This window comes from Mya arenaria, chromosome 6 (assembly GCF_026914265.1).
Source record: "Mya arenaria isolate MELC-2E11 chromosome 6, ASM2691426v1".
NCBI classification, from domain to species: domain Eukaryota; kingdom Metazoa; phylum Mollusca; class Bivalvia; order Myida; family Myidae; genus Mya; species Mya arenaria.
Genome location: NC_069127.1, coordinates 43471887 through 43494641, shown reverse-complemented (window position 1 = coordinate 43494641; position 22755 = coordinate 43471887). Strand labels below are relative to the sequence as shown.

The 22755-nt window shown below is 37.2% G+C and overlaps 1 protein-coding gene across 1 annotated transcript; it reads right to left on the bottom strand.

Annotated features, from left to right (window-relative positions):
* Positions 1–3643: 3643 nt before the first annotated feature.
* On the bottom strand, positions 3644–21216 carry LOC128238262 (uncharacterized). The gene is made up of 6 exons (XM_052953983.1): positions 21080–21216; positions 8237–8350; positions 6688–6966; positions 5390–5503; positions 4503–4587; positions 3644–4304 (listed from the first exon to the last, which is right to left on the bottom strand). Exons 1-6 carry the CDS (start codon positions 21081–21083, stop codon positions 3866–3868), a joined length of 1035 nt encoding a protein of 344 aa, XP_052809943.1. The 5' UTR covers positions 21084–21216; the 3' UTR covers positions 3644–3865.
* Between the last annotated feature and the right edge of the window lie 1539 nt (positions 21217–22755).

Below are 22755 nucleotides of genomic sequence, written 5' to 3'. Positions count from 1 at the left end.
CGACCTACTGGGGCTACACCAAAGCCGTTGACGACTCGGACTGAATTGCTGACCAACTGGGACTGGTCAGTAGCCGTTGACGACTCGGACTGAAGTGACCGACCAGCTGGGACTGGGCAGAAGCCGGTGACGACTCGGATTGAAGTGTCCGACCTACTGGGACTGGTCAGTAGCCGGTGACGACTCGGACTGAAATGTCCGACCAACTGGGACTGGTCAGAAGCCGGTGACGACTCGGACTGAAGTGTCCGACCAACTGGGATTGGACAGGAGCTGGTGACGACTCGGACTGAATATTCCGATCTACTTGGACTGGTCAGTAGCCGTTGACGGTGTGAACTGAAATGGCCGATCAGCTTGGACTGGACAGAAGCCGTTGACTGCGTGGACTGAACAGTCCGGCAAACTGGGACTTGACAGAAGCCGTTGACGGCGTGTACTGAAGTGTCCGACCAATTGGGACTGGACAGAAGCCGATGACGACTCGGACTGAAGTTTCCGATCTACTTGGACTGAACAGAAGCCGGTGACGACTCGGATTGAAGTGTCCGACCAACTGGGACTGGGCAGAAGCCGGTGACGACTCGGACTGAAGTGTCCGACCTACTGGGACTGGACAGACGCCGTGGACGACTCGGACTGAAGTGACCGACCTTCTGGGACTGGACTGAGGCCGGTGACGACTCGGACTGAAGTTACCGATCTACTTGGACTGGACAGAAGCCGATGACGACTCGGACTGAAGTGTCGGACCTACTGGGGCTGGACAGAAGCCGTTGACGACCCGGACTGAATTGTCCGACCTACTGGGACTGGACAGAAACTGTTGACGGCGTGGACTGAAATGGCCGATCACCTTGGACTGGACAGAAGCCGTTGACCGCGTGGACTGAACAGTCCGGCCAACTGGGACTCGACAGAAGCCGTTGACGGCGTGGACTGAAGTGTCCGACCAACTGGGACTGGTCAGTTTTCGTTGCCGACGTTAACTGAAATGTCCGACCAGCTGAGACTGGTCAGTAGTCGTTCTTTTTTATTAAATACATACAATCTTTCTTACATTTTTCTAGTTTCTCAATCTATATATTTAACTAACTTCAATGCATTTCACTTCAATTGAGCTAAACAATTGAATTTCACAAATGTATTAAACGTCGAGCTTATAAAATGTGTTGAATTTATGAATCATGCGCAACCATTTACATTTAAGTAACCACCATTTACATCCGTAAAAGAGGAAACATGTGCAGCTAAAGGAAATATGAAATACGGGATTTCCTGCATGGACATGGGCTTAAAATACTGGTCACTTCTCTGTTGTGATTCAACTTTTTTATGTTATTACTGAATTCACCCCCCGTTCAGTTGCAATCATGCAGTTACAGAAGATTCGCTGACTTGTCACCGACACCGACCAGTCACACTTTACAGAAAATTTGCTGATTTGTCACCGACCAGTCACACTTTGCAGAAAATATGCTGATTTGTCACCGACCAGTCACACATTACAGAAAATTTGATATTTGTCACCGACCAGTCACACTTTGCAGAAAATATGCTGATTTGTCACCGACCAGTCGCACTTTATAGGGAATTTGCTGATTTGTCACCGACCAGTCACACTTTACAGAGAATTTGCTTATTTGTCACCGACCAGTCGCACTTCGCGGCAGTTTTGTTTAATTGTCACCGACCAGTCTCACTTTACGGAAGATTCACTGATCTATCACCGACCAGTCGCACTTTACAGAAGATTGATCTTGTCTTGTTCCAGATGTGCTCAACCATGACGAAGAGCTACCGATACCTGGATACCGATGGAAGGGAATTGTTTCGAAGCAAAAATTACATCTTGCTAACTGACTTGTACATCTTGACTTGTTTCTTTTACATCTTGCGTTATTGCATCCTTAATTTGTTATCTGGGCAACTGTTATGCTAGCTTCGTGAACGTTCCTTCTTTTATCTTGGTTGCTGCAACCACTTCTGGACTGGTCTCAGCGGTTGTAAGTCTTTAGCAAATATAACCATTCGCGAAGAGATCGTATAACGGTCGCAATGTTGTGTGAATGGAGCAACATTATTTCTTGTCATACCATGATATGCATCAAGTAAGTAATAAGTTCCCGAGATAAATGGCAAATGACCATAATTTATTATTTTTCAAATGATAAATATCGCAGTCTAAGTGTAAATGTTATATAACTGAAATAACAGAATGATAAGGAATTGAAAGGCTGATATCATAAAACACTTAAGAATCTAAATCCTATTATTTATCCTAAAATTTCTTAGAAGAAATGTTTGATATGTAAATTGACTTAGGTTTCTTGCAATACCAATGTCTCGCGATTTCATTAATGTAATAAACTTGTAAATACTTGTGTTTCTTATATAACTCTTTTCTAAAATTATTATACGCAGGTCACAATATGATGAAGTTGTATTCCTCTTCTATATCGTTCAGAGTTACACAAGGTACAAAGACGATCAGCTCTATCAATTACGGCCATATCGACCTGTTTTAATACGTAAATGATGTGACGACAATCTTAGTTTAGACAAACACATTTTTTATTGAAACGTTGATTTCATTTATGGTCTGCCTCATTATGTGGATAATGTGATGACGTTTGTCAACTTATTTAAATTTACTTGGAGTTGAAAAAAATTATGAAGGAAACAAAAATATTTTTTTATGGATATCGAGATGGACACAATTTCTGAAGGCCATTTATGGCAAGATATTTAAAAGTCATTCAAGCGGCTCAAGAAAAATTGAGCGGACACAATATGTAACGCTATAAAGATGCCCACACGAAGTATAGTCATATGACCCTTGACCGTTAAGTGTGACGTTGACACTGGACCAAGCTGGTTGTAACACTCACTCTGCACATCGTCTCAATATGGTGAACATTTGTGGCAAGTTATTTCAAAATCCGTCAAACAGGTTCAAGTGATATGGAACGGACATGAAATATAGCCATATGACCTTTGATCTCTAAGTGTGACCTTTACCTTGAACCGAGCTGGTTGTCAATGCGCTTTACGCATCGTCTTAATATGGTCAACATTCGTGGCAAGTTATTTCAAACTCCTTCAAGAGGTTCAAGAGATTTGGAGCGGACACGATTTGTGATGGATAGACGGACGGACGGATGGTCAGTCTAGTCGGGGGGGGGGGGGGTCATAGTCATCGATGTGCTAATCATGATATTACCGTGCTGGAGAGATTATCGCGTATTTAGTCTGGTCCGGCAGGATTTTTACTAGGTAAAATGCAGACAGGACGTTTGACAAGAGGTTCCTTGTGTTGTTTTTTTATAAAGTACATTGTTTTAGTTCAAATTATTGGAACAATGGACGGGAACCTTGTCAGGTTCCTTATTTAATAGTCAACACATTTCAACAAACTGACTATCGAACTGAGCTTTTCATGTTACCAAATACGGCCGTAATGCATTATGTAGGATATTTCAGTAATTCTTACTTGCCCTCTGCACCAAGAAACATTTGACATAGCAAATGAATGTGGTATTTGTGCTGTGAGGAACCCCCCGGAGAAAAGTCAATACGCCCGGATTGTTGACCACCGTCACTTGTTCGGTCTGAGTTACCGAATAAACCAACTAAACAGGGCGATTTTCTTTGTCGTTTATGTTTTCCGATATGGATATAACTCCCTTTGGAACCGTTCTGATCGCTTAAATAATTCTGATTAACTGCATATATTGTACAAAACTGTCACATATGGGATTCAATTTGATACTGATATTTGATGCTGTATATTTATGCCACACATACACATGTGCAATAAAGAATATTTTGTATCAAGGATAAATAGACTCGAATAAAAGCAATGTCATGGATTGTGAGACTTTTTATCTTGCATGGATAACTGGTCATCACAACTGTCATAGAAATGTTCATTTTGCCCTGTTCCACGTTTGGATTGTACGATTCTGAGCGCATTGTATCCTGTGCCACACTCTCCCTGTTCATACTGATTGTCAGCTCGACCATGTAGTTTAGACACATCATATCCGAGATCGTTCTGTGTCCCGCTTTCGTCTACATAGTCGTACGCCTCTTGTGTATGTGGTGTTATGTGGTAGACAGGCGATATGTATGCTCCAGGGGTAGGTGCCAGATTACCCTTTTGAGACTCATCATATCTTACGGTCTTGTCATCATCTATGGTGTAATAAATTGGTAGTTCTGAGCCATTTCCCCCTGTCGTGTTCGGCAAGCCATTCATAGCAGATCGTCCTTTCTTAACGTCGCGTCCGTTGAATTTTCGCCTAATATAAAAATTATATTAATGTCGGTTCCTCAGTACTTGTTTATACAATACATATGCTTTGAATGCTTTTTATATTTAAAAAAGATTCCTTAGCACATTTCAGTAGATGTTAGATATGGAAATTTAATACTAAGATGATATCATGATATTAAATCTATGAATAAACACAATTAGAATAGGACAACATCTTTCTTACCTACAAACGATGGCTACAAGAATAATGACGCCAGTGATGAGTAAGGGTACACTTATGTACAATGCAGTATGAGTACTCTCCGGTTCTGTAATATATATGAAATATGAACCGTTAATTAATCGACTTGCAGACCATGTATACATTAATATTAATGCTTTGACATTCGGAGTAGGGGTTTCAGAAATATATTCAGTATGCTTATTTGGCAGAAGTTGAAACCCTTACCTAATGTACATGATTTTACTCTATGAGACTATAAGACAAGTTCCAGCATGTGTTATGGCTGTTAACTTATTATAGATCAATATAGTTTTTCTACAAAGACTATAGTTTAATATCATACTTTTGTTTAATATTGAAAAGAATTTGCCAGTAAATGGAACACGTCCTTAAACCATCCTTGAGGGTTTCGATTTCGGCTTTAGGTTTGTGAAGGGGACACAACTACCAATTGAATGTTGGCATAAGGTACGCCGAGGAGGTTGCAGTGCTCGCTCCTCCGCTTTTAAGTCGAAATATAATAATTCTATATCAGTATGGTTAGGTATCGTTTAGTACTTTTAAATTAGTACAAATCATAAAGTAGTGTGCGTAACTTGTACCATTAGTATTTATACAGAAGGTATATAATTATTCATATATTTAGAAAAGTATATCAAATTGTGTAGAGATTTGTGTCAAAGTTGTGATTTGAATAAATCTGTTTATAAATCTGTTCCGCCAATAATGTATTGATCACGGGTCATGCTTGCATTGTTTCTGATATGTATTGCATAGTATATTTCTTTGAATAAATTTTCTTCTTTACTACAGCAGAAACCAGATTAAAATAAAAAGTTTTTTCAATGATTATGTGTTTCACACACATTCCTGTTCATATCGATTACCTGTGTGACTACTATCCTGATGCTGATTTGGTCCAATTGTAAGGGCGGTAATCGTTGGGGCATGGCTGGTGTTTATAGATGTCGGAGTTACACGTCTCTTTGTTGAAGTATCAACTGAGGAAGAAATGCGTACACACTTTTTTTTACAATTCCCGCAAGATTGAGACTGCATATTTTCATTCAATATTCAATGATTGGGTCTTGGTGAGTTATTACTTTCGCATCATATTAATCAATCTCGTTGGCATGATATACGATTACGCGTGAGTGTGGTCTTATGTTGTGTACCCAGAGGAAACCCACTTGCCCGCTTAGTGCCCTCTCGATACATGTATAACTATATTAAGTTGAACTCAATGTGAATATTTACGTTAATGATATTTCACTTGTTTTGATCCAGTATGTTCAACACTAGCAATTTCATTTTACGTCGTCTGTCATTCAAGAATGGTGTCGTTGTCTGTCATTCAAGAATGGTGTCGTTGTCTGTCATTCAAGGATGGTGTCGTTGTCTGTCATTCACGAATGGTGTCGTTGTCTGTCATTCAAGGATCTGTCATTCAAGGATGGTGTCGTTGTCTGTCATTCACGAATGGTGTCGTTGTCTGTCATTCACGAATGGTGTCGTTGTCTGTCATTCACGAATGGTGTCGTTGTCTGTCATTCAAGAATGGTGTCGTTGTGTCATTCAAGATTGGTGTCGTTTGTCTGTCATTCAAGAATGGTGTCGTTGTCTGTCATTCAAGAATGGTGTCGTTGTCTGTCATTCAAGAATGGTGTCGTTGTCTGTCATTCAAGAATGGTGTCGTTGTCTGTCATTCACGAATGGTGTCGTTGTCTGTCATTCAAGAATTGTGTCGTTGTCTGTCATTCAAGAATGGTGTCGTTGTCTGTCATTCAAGAATGGTGTCGTTTGTCTGTCATTCAAGAATGGTGTCGTTGTCTGTCATTCAAAAAAAGTCCAAAACCCTGTTATGAAACTCACAGTATAGTTTTGTAGAGTTTAATCCTTAAAAAGTCCTGGAAATGCCACGTGAAATATTTAACTTCTGGGTTGAATAATAATCATTGTCGAGTTACTTTGTTAACTGAAATTCAGACGAGCCCTACAATCAGCTTGCAATGATCAAGTTTGACTTCAATATATATGCCCCTAAGCATATAAAAGGATAATAATAGCATGCAAAACATGTATCAATTATGAATGATATAGATATAACGAATTATTAAAGTCATAGTAATATAACGTTATTTTTAACGTTATAGAGGTACAATGCTTACCGAGCTATTAAACTAACCTGTTGGTGCTTTTGTTGTTGGTGCTATTGTTGTTGGTGCCTTGGTTGGTGTATTCGTTGGTGTTTTTGCTGTTAGTGATTTTGTTGTTGGTGCTTTTGTTGTTGGTGCTTTTATTGTTGCCCTTGTTGTGTTTGCTGTTGTCGTTGATGATTCTGAGTTATCATTACAAATTTTGCAAGTTTTCTTGCAGTTTAAATGCATGAACGCCTGGTTGGTCGTGCACTGGGCCCTATTCGCCCAAAAGTAGCAATTAGAATCTGGATACACGTTGGTACAGCCTATAAAACAAAATGATATGTTTATTTATATCGAGAAAAGTCACAATGTTACAGCTAATATGCTATCAAAGAGAGGATTACATATATATAGTTGTAATGTTTAATACTTAATCGGTAAGTAAATGATTGTGTTATTTCGGGCCCGAATAAAGTCCGAGAGTATCCTGATTATTTAAGAGCTTTCAGTTTCCACTTGTACTGTAACGTGTATGTGTAGCTTTCTGTACACGAGTTACCTCTACTTATATATACGGTTTAGTTGAGACTCTAGTCCATTTTGTTACAATTGTTTTGAATAGTCCAGACTCTCACAATACACGATCAAGTACTTTCGGAACTCCTCGGCCATTTTCCATCGAAAACATTCTCGGATGAATATGGACGGTTTACCGGTACATCAGTAGAAGTAGTTCGTATTTTTTTAAATAATAGTGTTAAGTAATAGTAGTGTTTTAACGTGCATTTTGTTTTACTAAGTTCCAATTGATTGTCAGTGATTGCATAAATAATTAAGATTTTCAAGAGTAAAGTCATAAAGTTTAACTGCTAAATCTAAATCACGCGATCTACTTGCAGCGTAGTTAAACAGTGCAGATTTTTGACATTGTAAACCGTCCATATACATCCAAGGTTGTTTTCGATGGAAAATGTCCGAGGAGTTCTGAATGGATCAAGTACGACTACTCGACGTTCCAAGATGTTGACCGTGCAAGGTTTACCACGACTTTTGTACGAATGCGTGTCAACTTTGTACACGTTTCTGCTTCAATTATTCCTGAAGCGCCGCGATGTCATATGAAGAAGGATACGTGATGAATCGTGAGCAATATTCGCCCAAGATTCTCTCATCGTGATCCATATTCATTGGTATTACTACAATATAACAATCTTTTGCGGATCGTCTTCTAGCATGAGGTTTTAACGTTTACATAGTAGTTCCGTACTTGACTGTACTAAAACGTAAGTGTTATATGGAAATCGAGTATTTAGGTGATTCCATCTTCGAATAACGTAAAGGGTAAGGGTTAGTGAGGAATAAGGGTTAGTTTTAAATTGCCCCATCGTTTAAATAATGGGCAAACATTTTCAATGTAACCCACACCGAACTAAAAGCCTTATACACGGCCGTGGATTTTAACATTTGTTTTACCTATTTTTGAAGTAGGATAATCGAACACAAACGAAATTGAGACGACAATTCCCGAAGTGCACGATCAACGTGAGCTTTTGTAGCCATTGTTATGACAGTTAGATGGTCCTGGTTCATTACCTTCAGTGCAGAGGCCGCATGCTTTTTTGCAGGACTGGTTCATGTAGACCGGATTTTTCTGACACTCTCCATTTTTTGTCCAGTAATCACAATGTTCGTTTGTATCCGCACAGGCTAGAAAGGAAAAAAGGAAGATATTTTGTCTTACACAATGTAATAGTTGTACAATTAATGAGAGAAGAAATGTCGAAGCTGAGCTGGCGCTGTTGGCCCTGTCCCGGTTTCATTTGTTTACGATAGTACGCTGCTTTCAAAACATAATCGCATTCATTAATAGGTTGTTTGATTCCATATACGTATGTCTATGACCTTCTGGTAAATGTTCTGTTCTGCTGTCTCTCATGTTTCGGTCAACACAGTAAGTATGAATGTATTTATTCCGAATCGGACACTGGAAGCACACACTTCACCCGAAGCTACAGACAGTAATGAAACTGCAAGATTGCTAATGCCCCCGGTACAGCCCCGGCTACAGCGGTATTCTACTGCCATATACCATTCAGAAATTCATTTAAATGCTTAAATGATAGGAGATGTACGTATGACAGTACAAATGGGACTTGGTAAAGCATAATTATTGCGTTCACTTATATAATTCAATGCCTCAACACAGCGTGTAAGGTGTCTCCGATCAGATCATAGTATTATTGTTTGAACGATTTATCTACACCGCTTTTATCTTTGATTTATAAGTGTATGATCTATATAGTGTAGGGAAACACTTACATCCCAACCCGGATACAAATACTGAGTACAGTCCTACGCATATGTACCAGAGAGCGACTGAGACTCAGCGAGGGCTTATCAGCTAGTAAATCACTTATAACTGTTAATCTCCCATTAACTTCAGCTGAAAGCCCAGCTGTTGCATTCTTAATCTTAATATATCTAAGGGACACAATTCTTTATATACTACAGCATATTTCTCTATTGTAGTTATTCATACTGAATACTATGTTTCATATATAGCTATGCCTGTAGTATTGTATTTCACTTGATGCTTGGGTATGAATGAATAAACATGTAACTCCATTTGAGATCTTATGAATCTAACCCATTCCACAGGTTGTTGTAAGAACTAAACCAACAACGCAACATGGTGTCAGAAGTTGGTGAACTGATTCATATGGATTAAATTGAAATTAAATGGAATAATTAAATTGTAATTGTGAAGCTCATTCTAACAAAATGGCAAGCTTTAACAATATGCAAGGACAAACACCCAAAATGGACTGGGACAGCAGAGATTTGTCGCAGTCATTCAAGTCGTTTAAGTCACATTCCGACTTTATGTTTAAGGGTCCTCTAAAGGAACAATCACAAGAAGTGAAGTGTAATTACCTAATGCTGTGGGTTGGAGAAAAAGGTCGTTCCATTTTTAGCACTTGGAGACCAACAGACGATCAACAAAAAGATCTTACATACTTCTACAACCAGTTCGAGAACTATTGTAAACCAAAATCAAACCGTATATATTCAAGATACATTTTCAAAATGAAAATACAAAAAGATGGCGAATCGTTTGAACAGTTTGTTACGGACTTGAGATTACTCATCAAAGAATGTGATTATCCAGAGGACATTCTTGATGACATGATCCGGGATCACATTGTATTTGGCGTTCGATCTGTGAAACTCCGCGAAAAGTTCATAAGCGAAGGGAACGGTTTAACGTTACAGAAATCTTTGGACATTGCTAGAACGTATGAACTTACAAAATCACACATTCAACAAATGGACAACAATAAAAGTGTAAATGCCGTTACACCAAGGACATATCACCACCCAGAGGCAAAGAGGAATCCAAAACAAAGGTCGAGTGGCAAACTGAAGTATGCTAACGCTGGCACGAAGAAGGCTATGTGTTCAAACTGTGGATCAAAACACGAGACCAAGGACATATGCCCAGCAAGAGGGAAAGACTGTAACTACTGTGGGAAAAGAAATCACTTTGTTAGTGTATGCTACAAAAAGCAAAAGGAACAGAACAAATCACGAGTGCATGAGGTAAATGATTTTTCTTCCTCAGATCTAAGTGACAACTGTGATGGTTATTTTGTTAATACTGTTACTCATGACAAACACAAAAATCAAGCTTTTGTCAATATTTCAGTTGGTAACAACAGCACACAATTCAAATTCAAGATTGATTCTGGTGCACAAGTTATTATCATACCATACCACATGTACAAATCACTTGGTAGCAAAATTCAGTTGAAACACACAAACAGCAAATTGACAGCTTACAATGGCACATCACTCAAAGTACACGGTGTAGTTAGTCTTCAATGCTTGTACAATGGTAAAATTTCAAGAAACGAATTTTACATTGTAGATACACCCTCATGTCCAATTTTAGGTCTTGACACTTGCCTTGCCATGAATCTACTCAAATTTGTATCAGCAGTAGAACCTGACGTTTCTTACACAAAAGACCAAGTTATTTCAAAATACCATGATGTGTTTACTGGTCTGGGAACACTTCCAGGTGAATGTGACATACATATAAAATCGGATGCAATACCTGTAGTACACCCTCCAAGACGTGTACCTATTGCAATTAAGGACAGACTAAAAACAGAATTAGACAGAATGGTTAAAGACAAAGTCATTGTCAAAGTGACAGAACCGTCTGTATGGGTCAACAGTATGGTAACTGTTGAAAAACCCAATGGCTCTTTAAGGGTATGCCTAGACCCTAAAGACCTGAATGAGGCAATAGTGAGACCACACTATCCATCTAGATCAATAGATGATATTTTGCCTGACTTGACAGGTGCAACCGTATTTTCCAAATTTGACGCGAGAACCGGTTATTGGTCTGTTAAACTGAACAAGAAATCATCATTTCTGACAGTTTTCAATACTCCATTTGGCAGATATAGGTATCTGAGACTTCCCTATGGTGTAAATTGTGCTCAAGACGTCTTCGTCCAGAAAATGGAGTCTTGTCTTGAAGGTTTGAATGGCGTCAAGGTCATTGTTGACGATATTGTTTGTTATGGCAAAGACAAACAAGAACATGACAGAAACTTGGACAAACTTATGGAAAGATGTCAACAAAAAGGTCTCAAACTCAATGCTGACAAAACCGAGATTGGTAAGTCAGAAATACCTTTCTTTGGACATTTACTGACGTCAGACGGACTGAAAATTGATCCTTCAAAGGTAAGAGCTGTCCAGGAAATGCCGTCTCCTAAGTCAAAGTCTGAGCTAGAGACTATATTAGGAATGGTGAATTATCTGCAACGATTTGCACCCAATCTTGCAGAAATGACTAGTCTGTTACGACAGTTGCTGAAGAAAGACAGTATTTTCCGGTGGGACCCGGAACATGAAATTGCCTTGAACAAAATAAAAAGGGTAATAACTCAAAACCCAGGACAGGTACTCTCGTACTTTGATCCAAATATTGAAGTTGTGCTGCAAGTAGACGCATCACAAAATGGACTTGGTTGTGTTTTGCTTCAAAACGACAAACCAGTTTTCTTTGCTTCGAAAGCATTGACGTCTGCAGAAAGAAACTATGCCCAGATTACAAAAGAGCTCTATGCTGTACTGTATGGCATAACCAAGTTTCATCAAATGACATATGGACGACATGTTGTAGTCCAAAGTGATCACAAGCCACTTGTGAGTATAACACGCAAAAGTTTGCATGTTGCTCCGCCAAGATTGCAAAAGATGATTTTGCAATTACAGAAATACGATTATGAAATTGTTCATGTACCTGGAAAGGACATTCCAGTAGCTGATACACTAAGTCGCAACTATTTGCAAGATGAACAGATTGATATATGTAAAGACATAGATGTTCATGTACATTCTGTCATGAAAAATATTGCTATGAGTGATCAGAAAATGACCCTGATCAAAAGCAAAATTGAGACTGATCAAGAGATGCAGACTCTGAAACACACAATATTAACAGGTTGGCCTGATAAGAGACAGAACTGTCCAAATAGTATTTCACAATATTGGAATTTCAGAGACGAACTAACAGTCATTGACGATTTTTTGTTGAAAGGAAACAATGTCATAATTCCCAAAGATTTGAGACATATGATGCTGGACAAAGTTCATGATTCACACTTAGGCATAGAGAAATGTACTCAGCGTGCAAGAAGTGTAATGTTTTGGCCCAATATGACCAAAGACATAAAGAACAAAGTACTCAATTGTCCCATATGTCTTGAACACAGAAACTCCAATGTCAAGGAACCAATGATTCCTAATCAGATTCCCAGCAGGCCATGGGAAGTTGTGGCTACTGATATTTTTCACTGGAATGACAGTAACTACATTGTTGTAGTTGATCTGTATAGCAGATATTTTGAATGCGGGTTACTCAGAAATATGAGAACTGACACGGTTATTCACAAATTGAAGGGCTATTTTGCTACACATGGAATACCCTCAAAAGTCATTAGTGACAATGCAGGACAATATTGTAGTCAGGAATTTGACAAATTTGCTAGAGAATGGGATTTTGAACATGTTACGTCATCGCCGTTACACTCACAAGGCAACGGTGTTACTGAAAGATGTATTCAAACAATCAAAAAGATTTTCACAAAATCTCTACAAGATAACAAAGACCCGTATCTTGCAGTTCTCGAATACAGAAATGCACCGCTTTCATGTGGCAAATCACCAGTACAATTACTAATGAGTAGGGAGACTAGGTCTATTTTGCCAGTAACACGCAAACACCTTGAGCCGAAAGTTCAAAATAGGCAAGAAATCAAAAGCAAAATGTCAAAATCAAAAATCAAATCAAAGACATGGTTTGATAAATCTGCCAAGCCACTCACACAATTGTCACAAGGAGAAACAATTAGAATCAAACAAGGTAAACGCTGGAAACAGGCAATTGTTAGGAAACAAGTGCATGACAGATCATACATTGTTGAAACTAATGATGGTGGTGTCTATAGACGAAACAGAAATCATTTGTTAAAGACAAATGAAAAACCATTTCAAATCATAGATACACATCCATGCAATGGCAACGACATTCGTCTAACTGATCAATCACAAAATGACAGTGACAGAAACATACAAAATCAATCAGAGCGAAACTTTTCTCATGATAACACTCAGTCGCAACAACAACAACCATCAGCACCAACTAATGTTGCTGGCAATACTGATCAAAACTCTAACATGTACGTCACTAGATCAGGAAGACAGGTCAAAGTACCTCAAAGGTTGGATCTTTGAACTGATTTATGATGTGTTTTGTGTTATGTTGTATATATATATTTGTGATACTTCAATATATTTCAAATGTAAAACTTTTCTTCAATATTCTGTGCTGTGAAGGAAATTCATAATCGCCTATATCCTGTAACCGTGTGAAAGTGATATGTGTGGACAATATTTCTACAATGTTAATTGGATATATCAACAGCTATCTGCGGTATGAAAACAATACACTTTCAGATGACATTTCGGGGAGGATTCAAGTGTCCTTATCTGAACTGTTAACATTTAGTGAGAAGAAATTCTCATTAATTTCCAGATACACTCTGCTGGAACAATTAATCTGTCAAGAAGATTTTCTGCTCAGCTGAAAATAATGATAACGCTAGGGTGTTGACCAAATTACTTTAGATTAAATGTGTTCTTCATAAATTTACTAATTTGTTTTAAAAGAAGAGAGATGTTGCATTCTTAATCTTAATATATCTAAGGGACACAATTCTTTATATACTACAGCATATTTCTCTATTGTAGTTATTCATTCTGAATACTATGTTTCATATATAGCTATGCCTGTAGTATTGTATTTCACTTGATGCTTGGGTATGAATGAATAAACATGTAACTCCATTTGAGATCTTATGAATCTAACCCATTCCACAGGTTGTTGTTAGAACTAAACCAACAACGCAACACCAGCCATCACTAATTGGCCCTCTCTGATCTTATCTGGGCTGGTAAAGTTGATTTCTGAAGGGTCAAGTTAATTTCTTTAGATGCAGTTCTTCATAATATAGAATTTATTTTTTGAAAGTGAAGAAATTTATTAACTAGAAAGTAGAAGAGTTTTATGCTTAACGTTTAACATTTTTTTTAACATTATATGAAATTCAAAGAAAAATGAATGAAATAATAAGGCAATATGGATATTTTTTGTATTTTTAGCTCACAAGAGCATGAAGTGCTCAAGGTGAGCCATTGTGATCGGTCTTTGTCCGTCGTCCGTCCGTCCGTCTGTCAACAATTGCTAAAAAAAACCCATCTCCTCTGAAACTACCTGGCCAAATTCAGTGAAAGTTTACAGGGAGCTTCCTTGGGTGACCCTTTACAAAAATACAACAAGGGGTCACAATTGATAAAAAACAACAACAACAAAATGGCCGACTTCCTGTTTTGTTTTAAAAAACATCTCCTCAAAAACTACCAGTCCAAAATCAATAAAAGTTTACAGAAAGCTTTCTTGGGTAATCTTCTACAAATTGATCATCAACGACAACAACAGCAACAACTACAAAATGGCCAACTTTCTGTATGGCTTTAAAAAGCATCTTCTCTGAAACCACCTGTCCAAATTCAATGGAACTTTACAGGAAGCTTCCTTTGGTGACCCTTTACAAAAATACAACAAGTTGTCACGATTGATCAACAACAACAACAAAATGGCCAACTTCCTGTTTTGCTTTAAAAAACATCTCCTCTAGAACTACCAGTCCAATTCATTGAAACTTTACAGGAAGGTTCCTTGGGCAATCTTCTACAAAAGTACAACAAGGCAATGAGATTGATCAGCAACAACAACAGCAAAATGGCCGTCTTACTGTTTTGCTTTAAAAAAATCTCTGAAACTACCTGGCCATATTCAATGAAACTTTACAGGTAGCTTCCTGGCATGACCCTTTACAAATATCAAACAAGGCATCGATATCAGTAAAGATATGTTTAAATTGCAACATTTTTTTTAGTTCTTTATCATAGAGTTGTGGCTCTTTGCTTAGGTAAGCGTTTTAGGGCCATCATGGCCCTCTTGTTGTGTTTTCCATGATTGTAATAATGGTGTATGGATTGGTCTTATGTTTTAAATATTCGTTAATTTGTATACTGTAATATACAAATAATAATTGATATACATTGCATGATAATTATGGGAACAAAAAAGAAACAAATGAAATTTATCCTCTCATGAAAGTAAAACAACGCCCCGCCTGCACTGGACCGTCGTTTGTCTGCTTTTTTCTTTCCAGTCTGTTTTCTATGCTATTCATGCTCAAAAATCGTATATTTTGCTCAAAGGTCAATGTAAGTTTTACAATATCGAGGAATGTTGAAAGGAAAGATGCATATTTTGACGATGTTACAAACTGTGAAACATGTTGCTTAGATAAGTGCTCAAGCTAAGCCTTAAATAGCAGGGCGGGGCACCCTGCTGCCGCTTTTCAGCAACCTTTTGTCTTTTACTACTTACTCCTGGCCCTTTTGCTTCACACAGTCAATTTTCAGAAAGTCTAAAATAACAATTTAACATAATTTTGACACTAAATGAAAGATAACAGCTTAGGTATTCATAACAAATTATATTAGTATTGAAAGTAGTTACAACACATACTCATTACGAATTGAACATTGGTCGATGCAAGTGTCCATAAGGATCTTTCAACGCGTATTAGAAGTGCTCTTTCTGACCTAGCACCCTTCCCTTTGCAAATTCTGGCTGGACCAATGAATCATATAAAGTTTGTGAAACAATTATCAATTATCTCGTTTGATGTTATTCAAGAGTGGTACCTTGAAACCCCTCTCATGATTCAAGTTCTCTTCAAAGGTTTCATAAACAAGGAAACAGTAAGGCATGCTGATGACAAACGATCATTTTTGTGAAGAAATATACAATATTATATTGCCAATACGACACGTTTTTTAATTAATTAAATGAAAATAATAATGATACGGAAATGTTTTAATCATTTAATTATTTATTTATTAAGTTCATGTGTAATGGAGGATTTATTTTAGATATATTAAAGTTTGCATTGATCATTACATCTTGAAAATTCACAATGCAGTTTTCTAAAATTCATTTATCACTGAATGAACAGCTTTCAGACAGTTCAATTGCACAAAGTATTACTACGCACCTAGACATTTATTTTCAGACACTTCAATGTCTTTGACCCCCCCCCCCCACACTTATTTCAACATAAGTGTACATAATAATGTTTATATGTTCATTATGAGTCATAAGTGATATCAACTAATTACTTATTCAATCAAAATTATTGTAACCTTTGTTACAAAATTGTTATTATGTGTTGAGATAAACAAGAGGCCCAAAAGGGCCTATGCTCTACTGGCGTGGCTCTTGTGGTCATTTTCAATCCAGAGCATGTACGTTTGAGTAATAGGCAACAAATATATAGTTCACTTTTAGTGTTTTGGTTAGCTGAAAACGCTGCACGTTCAACATCTGAGGACAGGAAGTGTTGTAAGCAGATTAGTTGCATGAACTATTTTAATATATGCCAAGTAAAGGTAATCTGAGGGTAAGAAATATTTGCTTTTTAAACTGTACTCATCGTCAAAATTTCATTTCTGTAGCCTTAAACATAAAAAGTCGGTCAAAGGTCAAAATCAAGGACATCCGAGGACAACGTACATTAATGCTTGTTTGCAAACCTGTTCACATGGTCAAAATTCCATTACTGTAGCTTTAAAAACCAAGAGACCCAAAAGGGCCTATGCTCTACTGGCATGGCTTTTGTGGTCATATCAATCTACAGCATGTATGTATGGGTAAAAGGCAACAGACATATAATTTATGTTTTGTGTTTGGGTTACCTGAAAACGTAGCACGTTCAACATCTGAGCCCAGAAAGTATTGTAAGCAGATTAGTTGCATGAACTATTTTAATATGTGCCAAGTAAAAGTCATCCGACCAAAAAAAAAATGCTTTCAACACTGTACTCATAGTAAAAATTTCTGTAGTTTTAAAAGTTAAAAAAAGTTGGTCAAAAGGTCAAAGTCAAGGGCATCCTAGGACAACATTGATCAATTTAAACAAAATTCACAATCAATTGTGCTGAGATGGATGCACGAACACACAAAAAGATTTTCAAACCTTTCCAGATTTATGTTTACCTGTGAACCCTGGGTGTGGCCAGTAAGACACCAGGTGCATAACTTAAACATTCACAACCAATTTTGTTAAGATGAATGCGCAAACTACAGAACTTAAAGCTAAAAAATGGCCTTTGGGCTTTCAATAAGAACAAGGCAGAGTAATTTACAAAATGAATTGCAGAAGCAAAAAGCAAATTGTCTCTCAAAATCATAGACTTGCAAATTGTCTCCCTTAACTCTAGACTTGGATTTTCTTGTACATGTAAACTTGGCTAAAAATAGAATTCGCTCATGCAGACCTGGCTAAAAATAGAAAGCATTTATTTAAAACTTTCATGGCCCATAATCTAGGCATTTATGGGCGGATCTGGCTGGTTTTACGAAAGGAACCGAGCTCTAATGGATTTCTAGATACTGTACAAGTTTCATCGAGAAACAATCAAAACGGAAGACTGTATCGTGTTCACAAGCAATTGTTTACAGACGCACGGACGCACGACCGCACGGACGCACGGATGCACATACTACGTATACATTACCATCGCATAAGCTCTTCTGGCCTTTGGCCAGTAGAGCTAATAATAAGTAAGTCAAAAGGGGTGGGGCCAGCTTTTGCCCAAGGGGCATTATTTCAAATGTTTTCAATTGCATCATATGATGCTCCACAACAAATATCAAAGGTATGGGCCTTTGAAACAAGAAGATTTTGAAAATATTTCTTAAATAAGTCTCTAGGAAAATTGTGACACCCATGGCAGTGTCAGTTTTGACCCCAGGTGCATAATTTGAACAACCACTTGCGGGACAATATCGGGGGGGGGGTGGCAGTAATGATCCCAGGGGCATAATTTGAACAAACTTTCACAAGCAATTGTGAATTTACATGTACACTTGGCTAAAAATAGACTTCGCTCCTGTAGTCTTGGCTAAAAATAGACATAGCTTAAATTAACATTTTTTATACTTTTAAGACCCATTATCCAGGCATGCATGGGCAAATCTGGCTGGTTTCAAAAGGGACCGAGTTCTAATGGATATCTAAATACTGTTCAAGTTTTATCGAGATACAATCAAAACTGAAGACTGTATCATGTTCACAAGCAATTGTTTACAGACGAACTGATTTTTTAATACTTACAAGGCCCATAATCTAGGCATGCATGGTCGGATCTAGCTGGTTTTCGAAAGGAACCGAGCTCGAATGGATATCTAAATACTGTACAAGTTTCATCGAGATACAATCAAAACTGAAGACTGTATCGTGTTCACAAGCTAGTGTTTACACAATAGCATTTTTATAGTATTAAGGGCCATAATCTAGGCATGCATGGGCGGATCTGGCTGGTTTTCGAAAGGAACCGAGCTTTAATGGATATCTAGATACTGTACAAGTTTCATCGAGATACAATCAAAACTGAAGACTGTATCGTGTTCACAAGCAATTGTTTACAGACGCACGGACGCACGAATACACATGCTACGTACACATTACCATCGTATAAGCTCTTCTGGCCTTTGGCCAGTAGAGCTAATATATATTTTTAAACCAAATTGAAAATTCCAGTCTTCGATATTTCTAGCAATGTACATTTTCTCCCCCAGCAAGGTCTGTTATCTTGAAACTTGATAGGATCATAAAACATTCCAGGATGATACTATCAGCAGATCATGACAAGCCATGTTATTAAAATTAAATGCCCATCACTGGCCACTTCATAGGAAATTTTGGAGAAAAGTGGAAATCTGGTACATAAGCGTAGGATACGGGTTAAATCCATTTGTACTTTTCATAAACTCACATCATCACGGTGAGCAGCCTTCTCAGCAAAACTAAACTGCGCTAAAGCACACAAGGTATGTTGCGTCAAATGATCGCGCACCGGTACCGCAGAAACGTATCAATTGGTATATGGCTATATGCTTTCATATCGTCGCTTGAATTCCATACGGGTCTTAGTCAATTTTTGGGTTATCTTTAGATTTTTATATCATTTTTTTTTCTTTCAAACCCTTTCATTTAGTCTAACTTGGAACAGACTATCTATTATGTTTAGAGAGGTTTTTTTTACATTCCTTTCTGTTCTATCTCAAAATCACCCACTCTCATAACTTCCGGACTGTTCTAAGTCTTAAATGGCCGATGAAATCATGGTGTCAACGACACGTGATTCATTTCTTTAACACATCCAAAATGCTTAAACGTTAGGATAGTTTGGAAGACTTGATAACATACACGAACTGTTCTATCTCAATTAGAACAGTTTGGAAACCATTTAACTTAACAATAACGTGACATTTGTGGTCATTTTCGTTTATATAAAAGTAAATATTCTAAACAATAAGTAATTGCAAGTTAATTATTTTTTATATGTCATTGCATTTTAAATGGTCAGTAAAAATTTGGTGAAATTACATTTACAAACAAAAAAGTTATAACAACTTTAAACTTTAGACTCAATTTTCTCAAACCACTAAGAGATGCTGTTAGAACAGTATGGGATTCAAGCGATGGTATGCTAACTTTGAAAATAGGTTTTGATTTTCATCCGAATATCCAACTGTAAGTCAAATATAACATTAAACTGAATTGGCTTAAAAGAAAAAAAACATAATACGTCAGACATTTCCAGTGGAAATGTAACAGGTGGTGAACATGCATAGTTGTATTAACTGATAGCAGAATATGCCTTTAAAAATCATAGTTCTGACCAAGAACACTTCTATAATACGCAATAAGTTCATAGAAACTGGATCATACAACTGTTTTATTTCCCCGAGTGTCGTTCATGTCTATTAACTTATTTTAGTGTGATGCGTTCAAGATACAAATAATGAGTGTGCTCATTGCTCAGCACTGTTTTGATAATTTAATCACTTTACCATCAGTTGTGATTATTATGCATCTAAATGCGTTTATGTTTTACATCAAAATAATCTAATAATAATAAGAAGAAGCATAAAATAAAAGAAGTGGAATTTATATGTTTTAACAAATGAGTATTACGATAAAGAAACGAAATTTCATTCGATTCACGCAGCATGAATGCATTATTCGATAGTTGGGATATTCATCGTTGTATGAAAACATTTGTTCTGACGGTGCACCGATTATCCGAGCACTGACAAAATGTTTGCACATACAACTAAATAGAGGATTTTTCAGAAATCATTGTAACAATCGATGTATGGACCCGGTTTAAGGTCACTGCATATCGTCTAAACGAGGACATCAGTTGTACCAAGTCATACGGTAATCCATCAATACGTCAGCAAGTTATAGCTCGGATACGAAATGTTACAGACAGACGGATGGACAGACAGACGGACGGACATACTGACTGACTGACGGACGAAGTACATTCCTATAATCTCCTCCCCTCTCCGTGACGGGGGATTGAAAAGGGTGATTAATACTGCGCCTGTACTCGAATCCCATGGATTTTTAGAGACTTCGTTTTTACTCGTCTAGCGCCTCGTGAATAATCCGATCAGGCGGATTACAATCCCGGTTCAAAGGGCAATACTTACAAGTGATCCATATTGTACATACCTTGAACAGAGTTTATTTCATTCCTCTAATTAAACGTCGAACATTGTACCGAAAAATGAATAAGAACTTATTTGGCGAAGAATATGTCATGTGAGAACGACAATAGTAATATCGCTGCCATCAATGACTATTGCAAATAGCAGTGTCATGAAAAGTTGCTAGTAAGCAATGTTTATACAAAAGGTAAACATACCCATGTCCAGTGTATTTTCTTTGCACAGAAAAGGTCACGCTTGTGTATATCTTACTACTATCAACGATGGAGTTTGCCTTGCTCTTTGTTGTATAGTTTGTCCAGTACTATTATGCTAATGTTGTGTTAAATCACAAATGAGTGAGGAGGAAATAAGCTGTTGAAACAATTAGTTGTTGAACTCTAGGCCGTTTTGAGTACTTACATGTATCTCACATAAGTGACTTCTATAATATAAGTGTGAAGGACAAGAGATACGTATACACTCATTACCGATCACCTTCGTACTTTTCCGGGGGAGAAAGCGATTGAGAAATCCGTCAAGGGTTAGTTCTCATCATACAAATCAGCCATTCAGTTTTACGTAATTAAAGCTACAAATTTAATAAATATTTTTCAGATTATGAGGGGTTCAAATAAGATTAATAATAATTTTATACTCAACAGTATTTAGGATTAATCTTGATTCATTAAAATGATCCAAGTCCTAGTATTTACAGTATTTATTAGTGTTTAGCGGTTAGAGGGGAAATGAAGTATTTATTAAAAAATGAGAGTAAATAGCCATGATTGGTTGTTTGCCAAGGCTGTTAATAACGTTTGGTAGACGCCACTGGACGCGATATATGACGATAGAGGATAACTGGCAGTGTTTTTGTCCATCATCTGAACGCGATAATGTGATAGACAGCTGCCTCGACAAGTAGTTAAACTCAACAATAGAATAACGCAAAGGAAGTGTTAAATTATGCGAATTCCAGCAAATACTATTTGCTATGTAATATGTTATTTATTTTACTTCAATGACAACCATATTTAATTTTATAGCCGGTACCATAGTGTGAACAATTTTGTTTAATCGTTAATGTAATCCAGCCATTTTACTGTTAAATGGACGTAGTCATTAACAATTTAGACTTCAATTTCTGCATCAACAACATAATAGCATATTTTGTCAATTAAAAATGTTAATATAAGAAATAATGGTGTACGATAGCTTCTCACTTCCTTACAAATGTTATTATAACTTTCCGGTGTTTTATAGAAATTAGTCACGAGTTTCCTCGTCTGAACATTGACAATGGAACAAATAAATTGTACAATTATATTCAATGAACACAGTTGTTTCAATACCGTTTATCAATATAACCAAATCTAGATTAATTTTGTTTCGACAGTACATTACAGAAGTTGATTGGATGGCGGCTGCAACTAATATTCACTGTTGCATTCTGAGTATAATTGGTATGTTAATATAATAATTTCTTAACTAAAACAGCTTTTGTTTTGTACAAATAAAAACAAATCGAAACGGCCTTGCGCTGATTGCCTGAAATCGTTGTAGCTTCAAAATAGCATTATGTGACTTGCGCTCCCCCGAAAATTTTGGGTAAATTACATCAATTCGGAGTGACTACTCATTGTCACGTGCTTTTTTAACACGTGACAGTGAATCAAAGCGTGGTTATGCCATCTCAGATCGTTGGCATCTTTCCATTTGAAAGGATTTGAAGCTGAATGGTTTGTGATTTAAAATGTGTTTAACGTGCCTGATCTACTTTCTGTCTTTACATTTTCACATAAGTGTTTGTTCTCCAACTTAGGATGTGGTCACTTCATCGCCGAAATAGTGGTTACATTCAACCAATTTTATTTTTCTTGTAAAAGGCGTAACC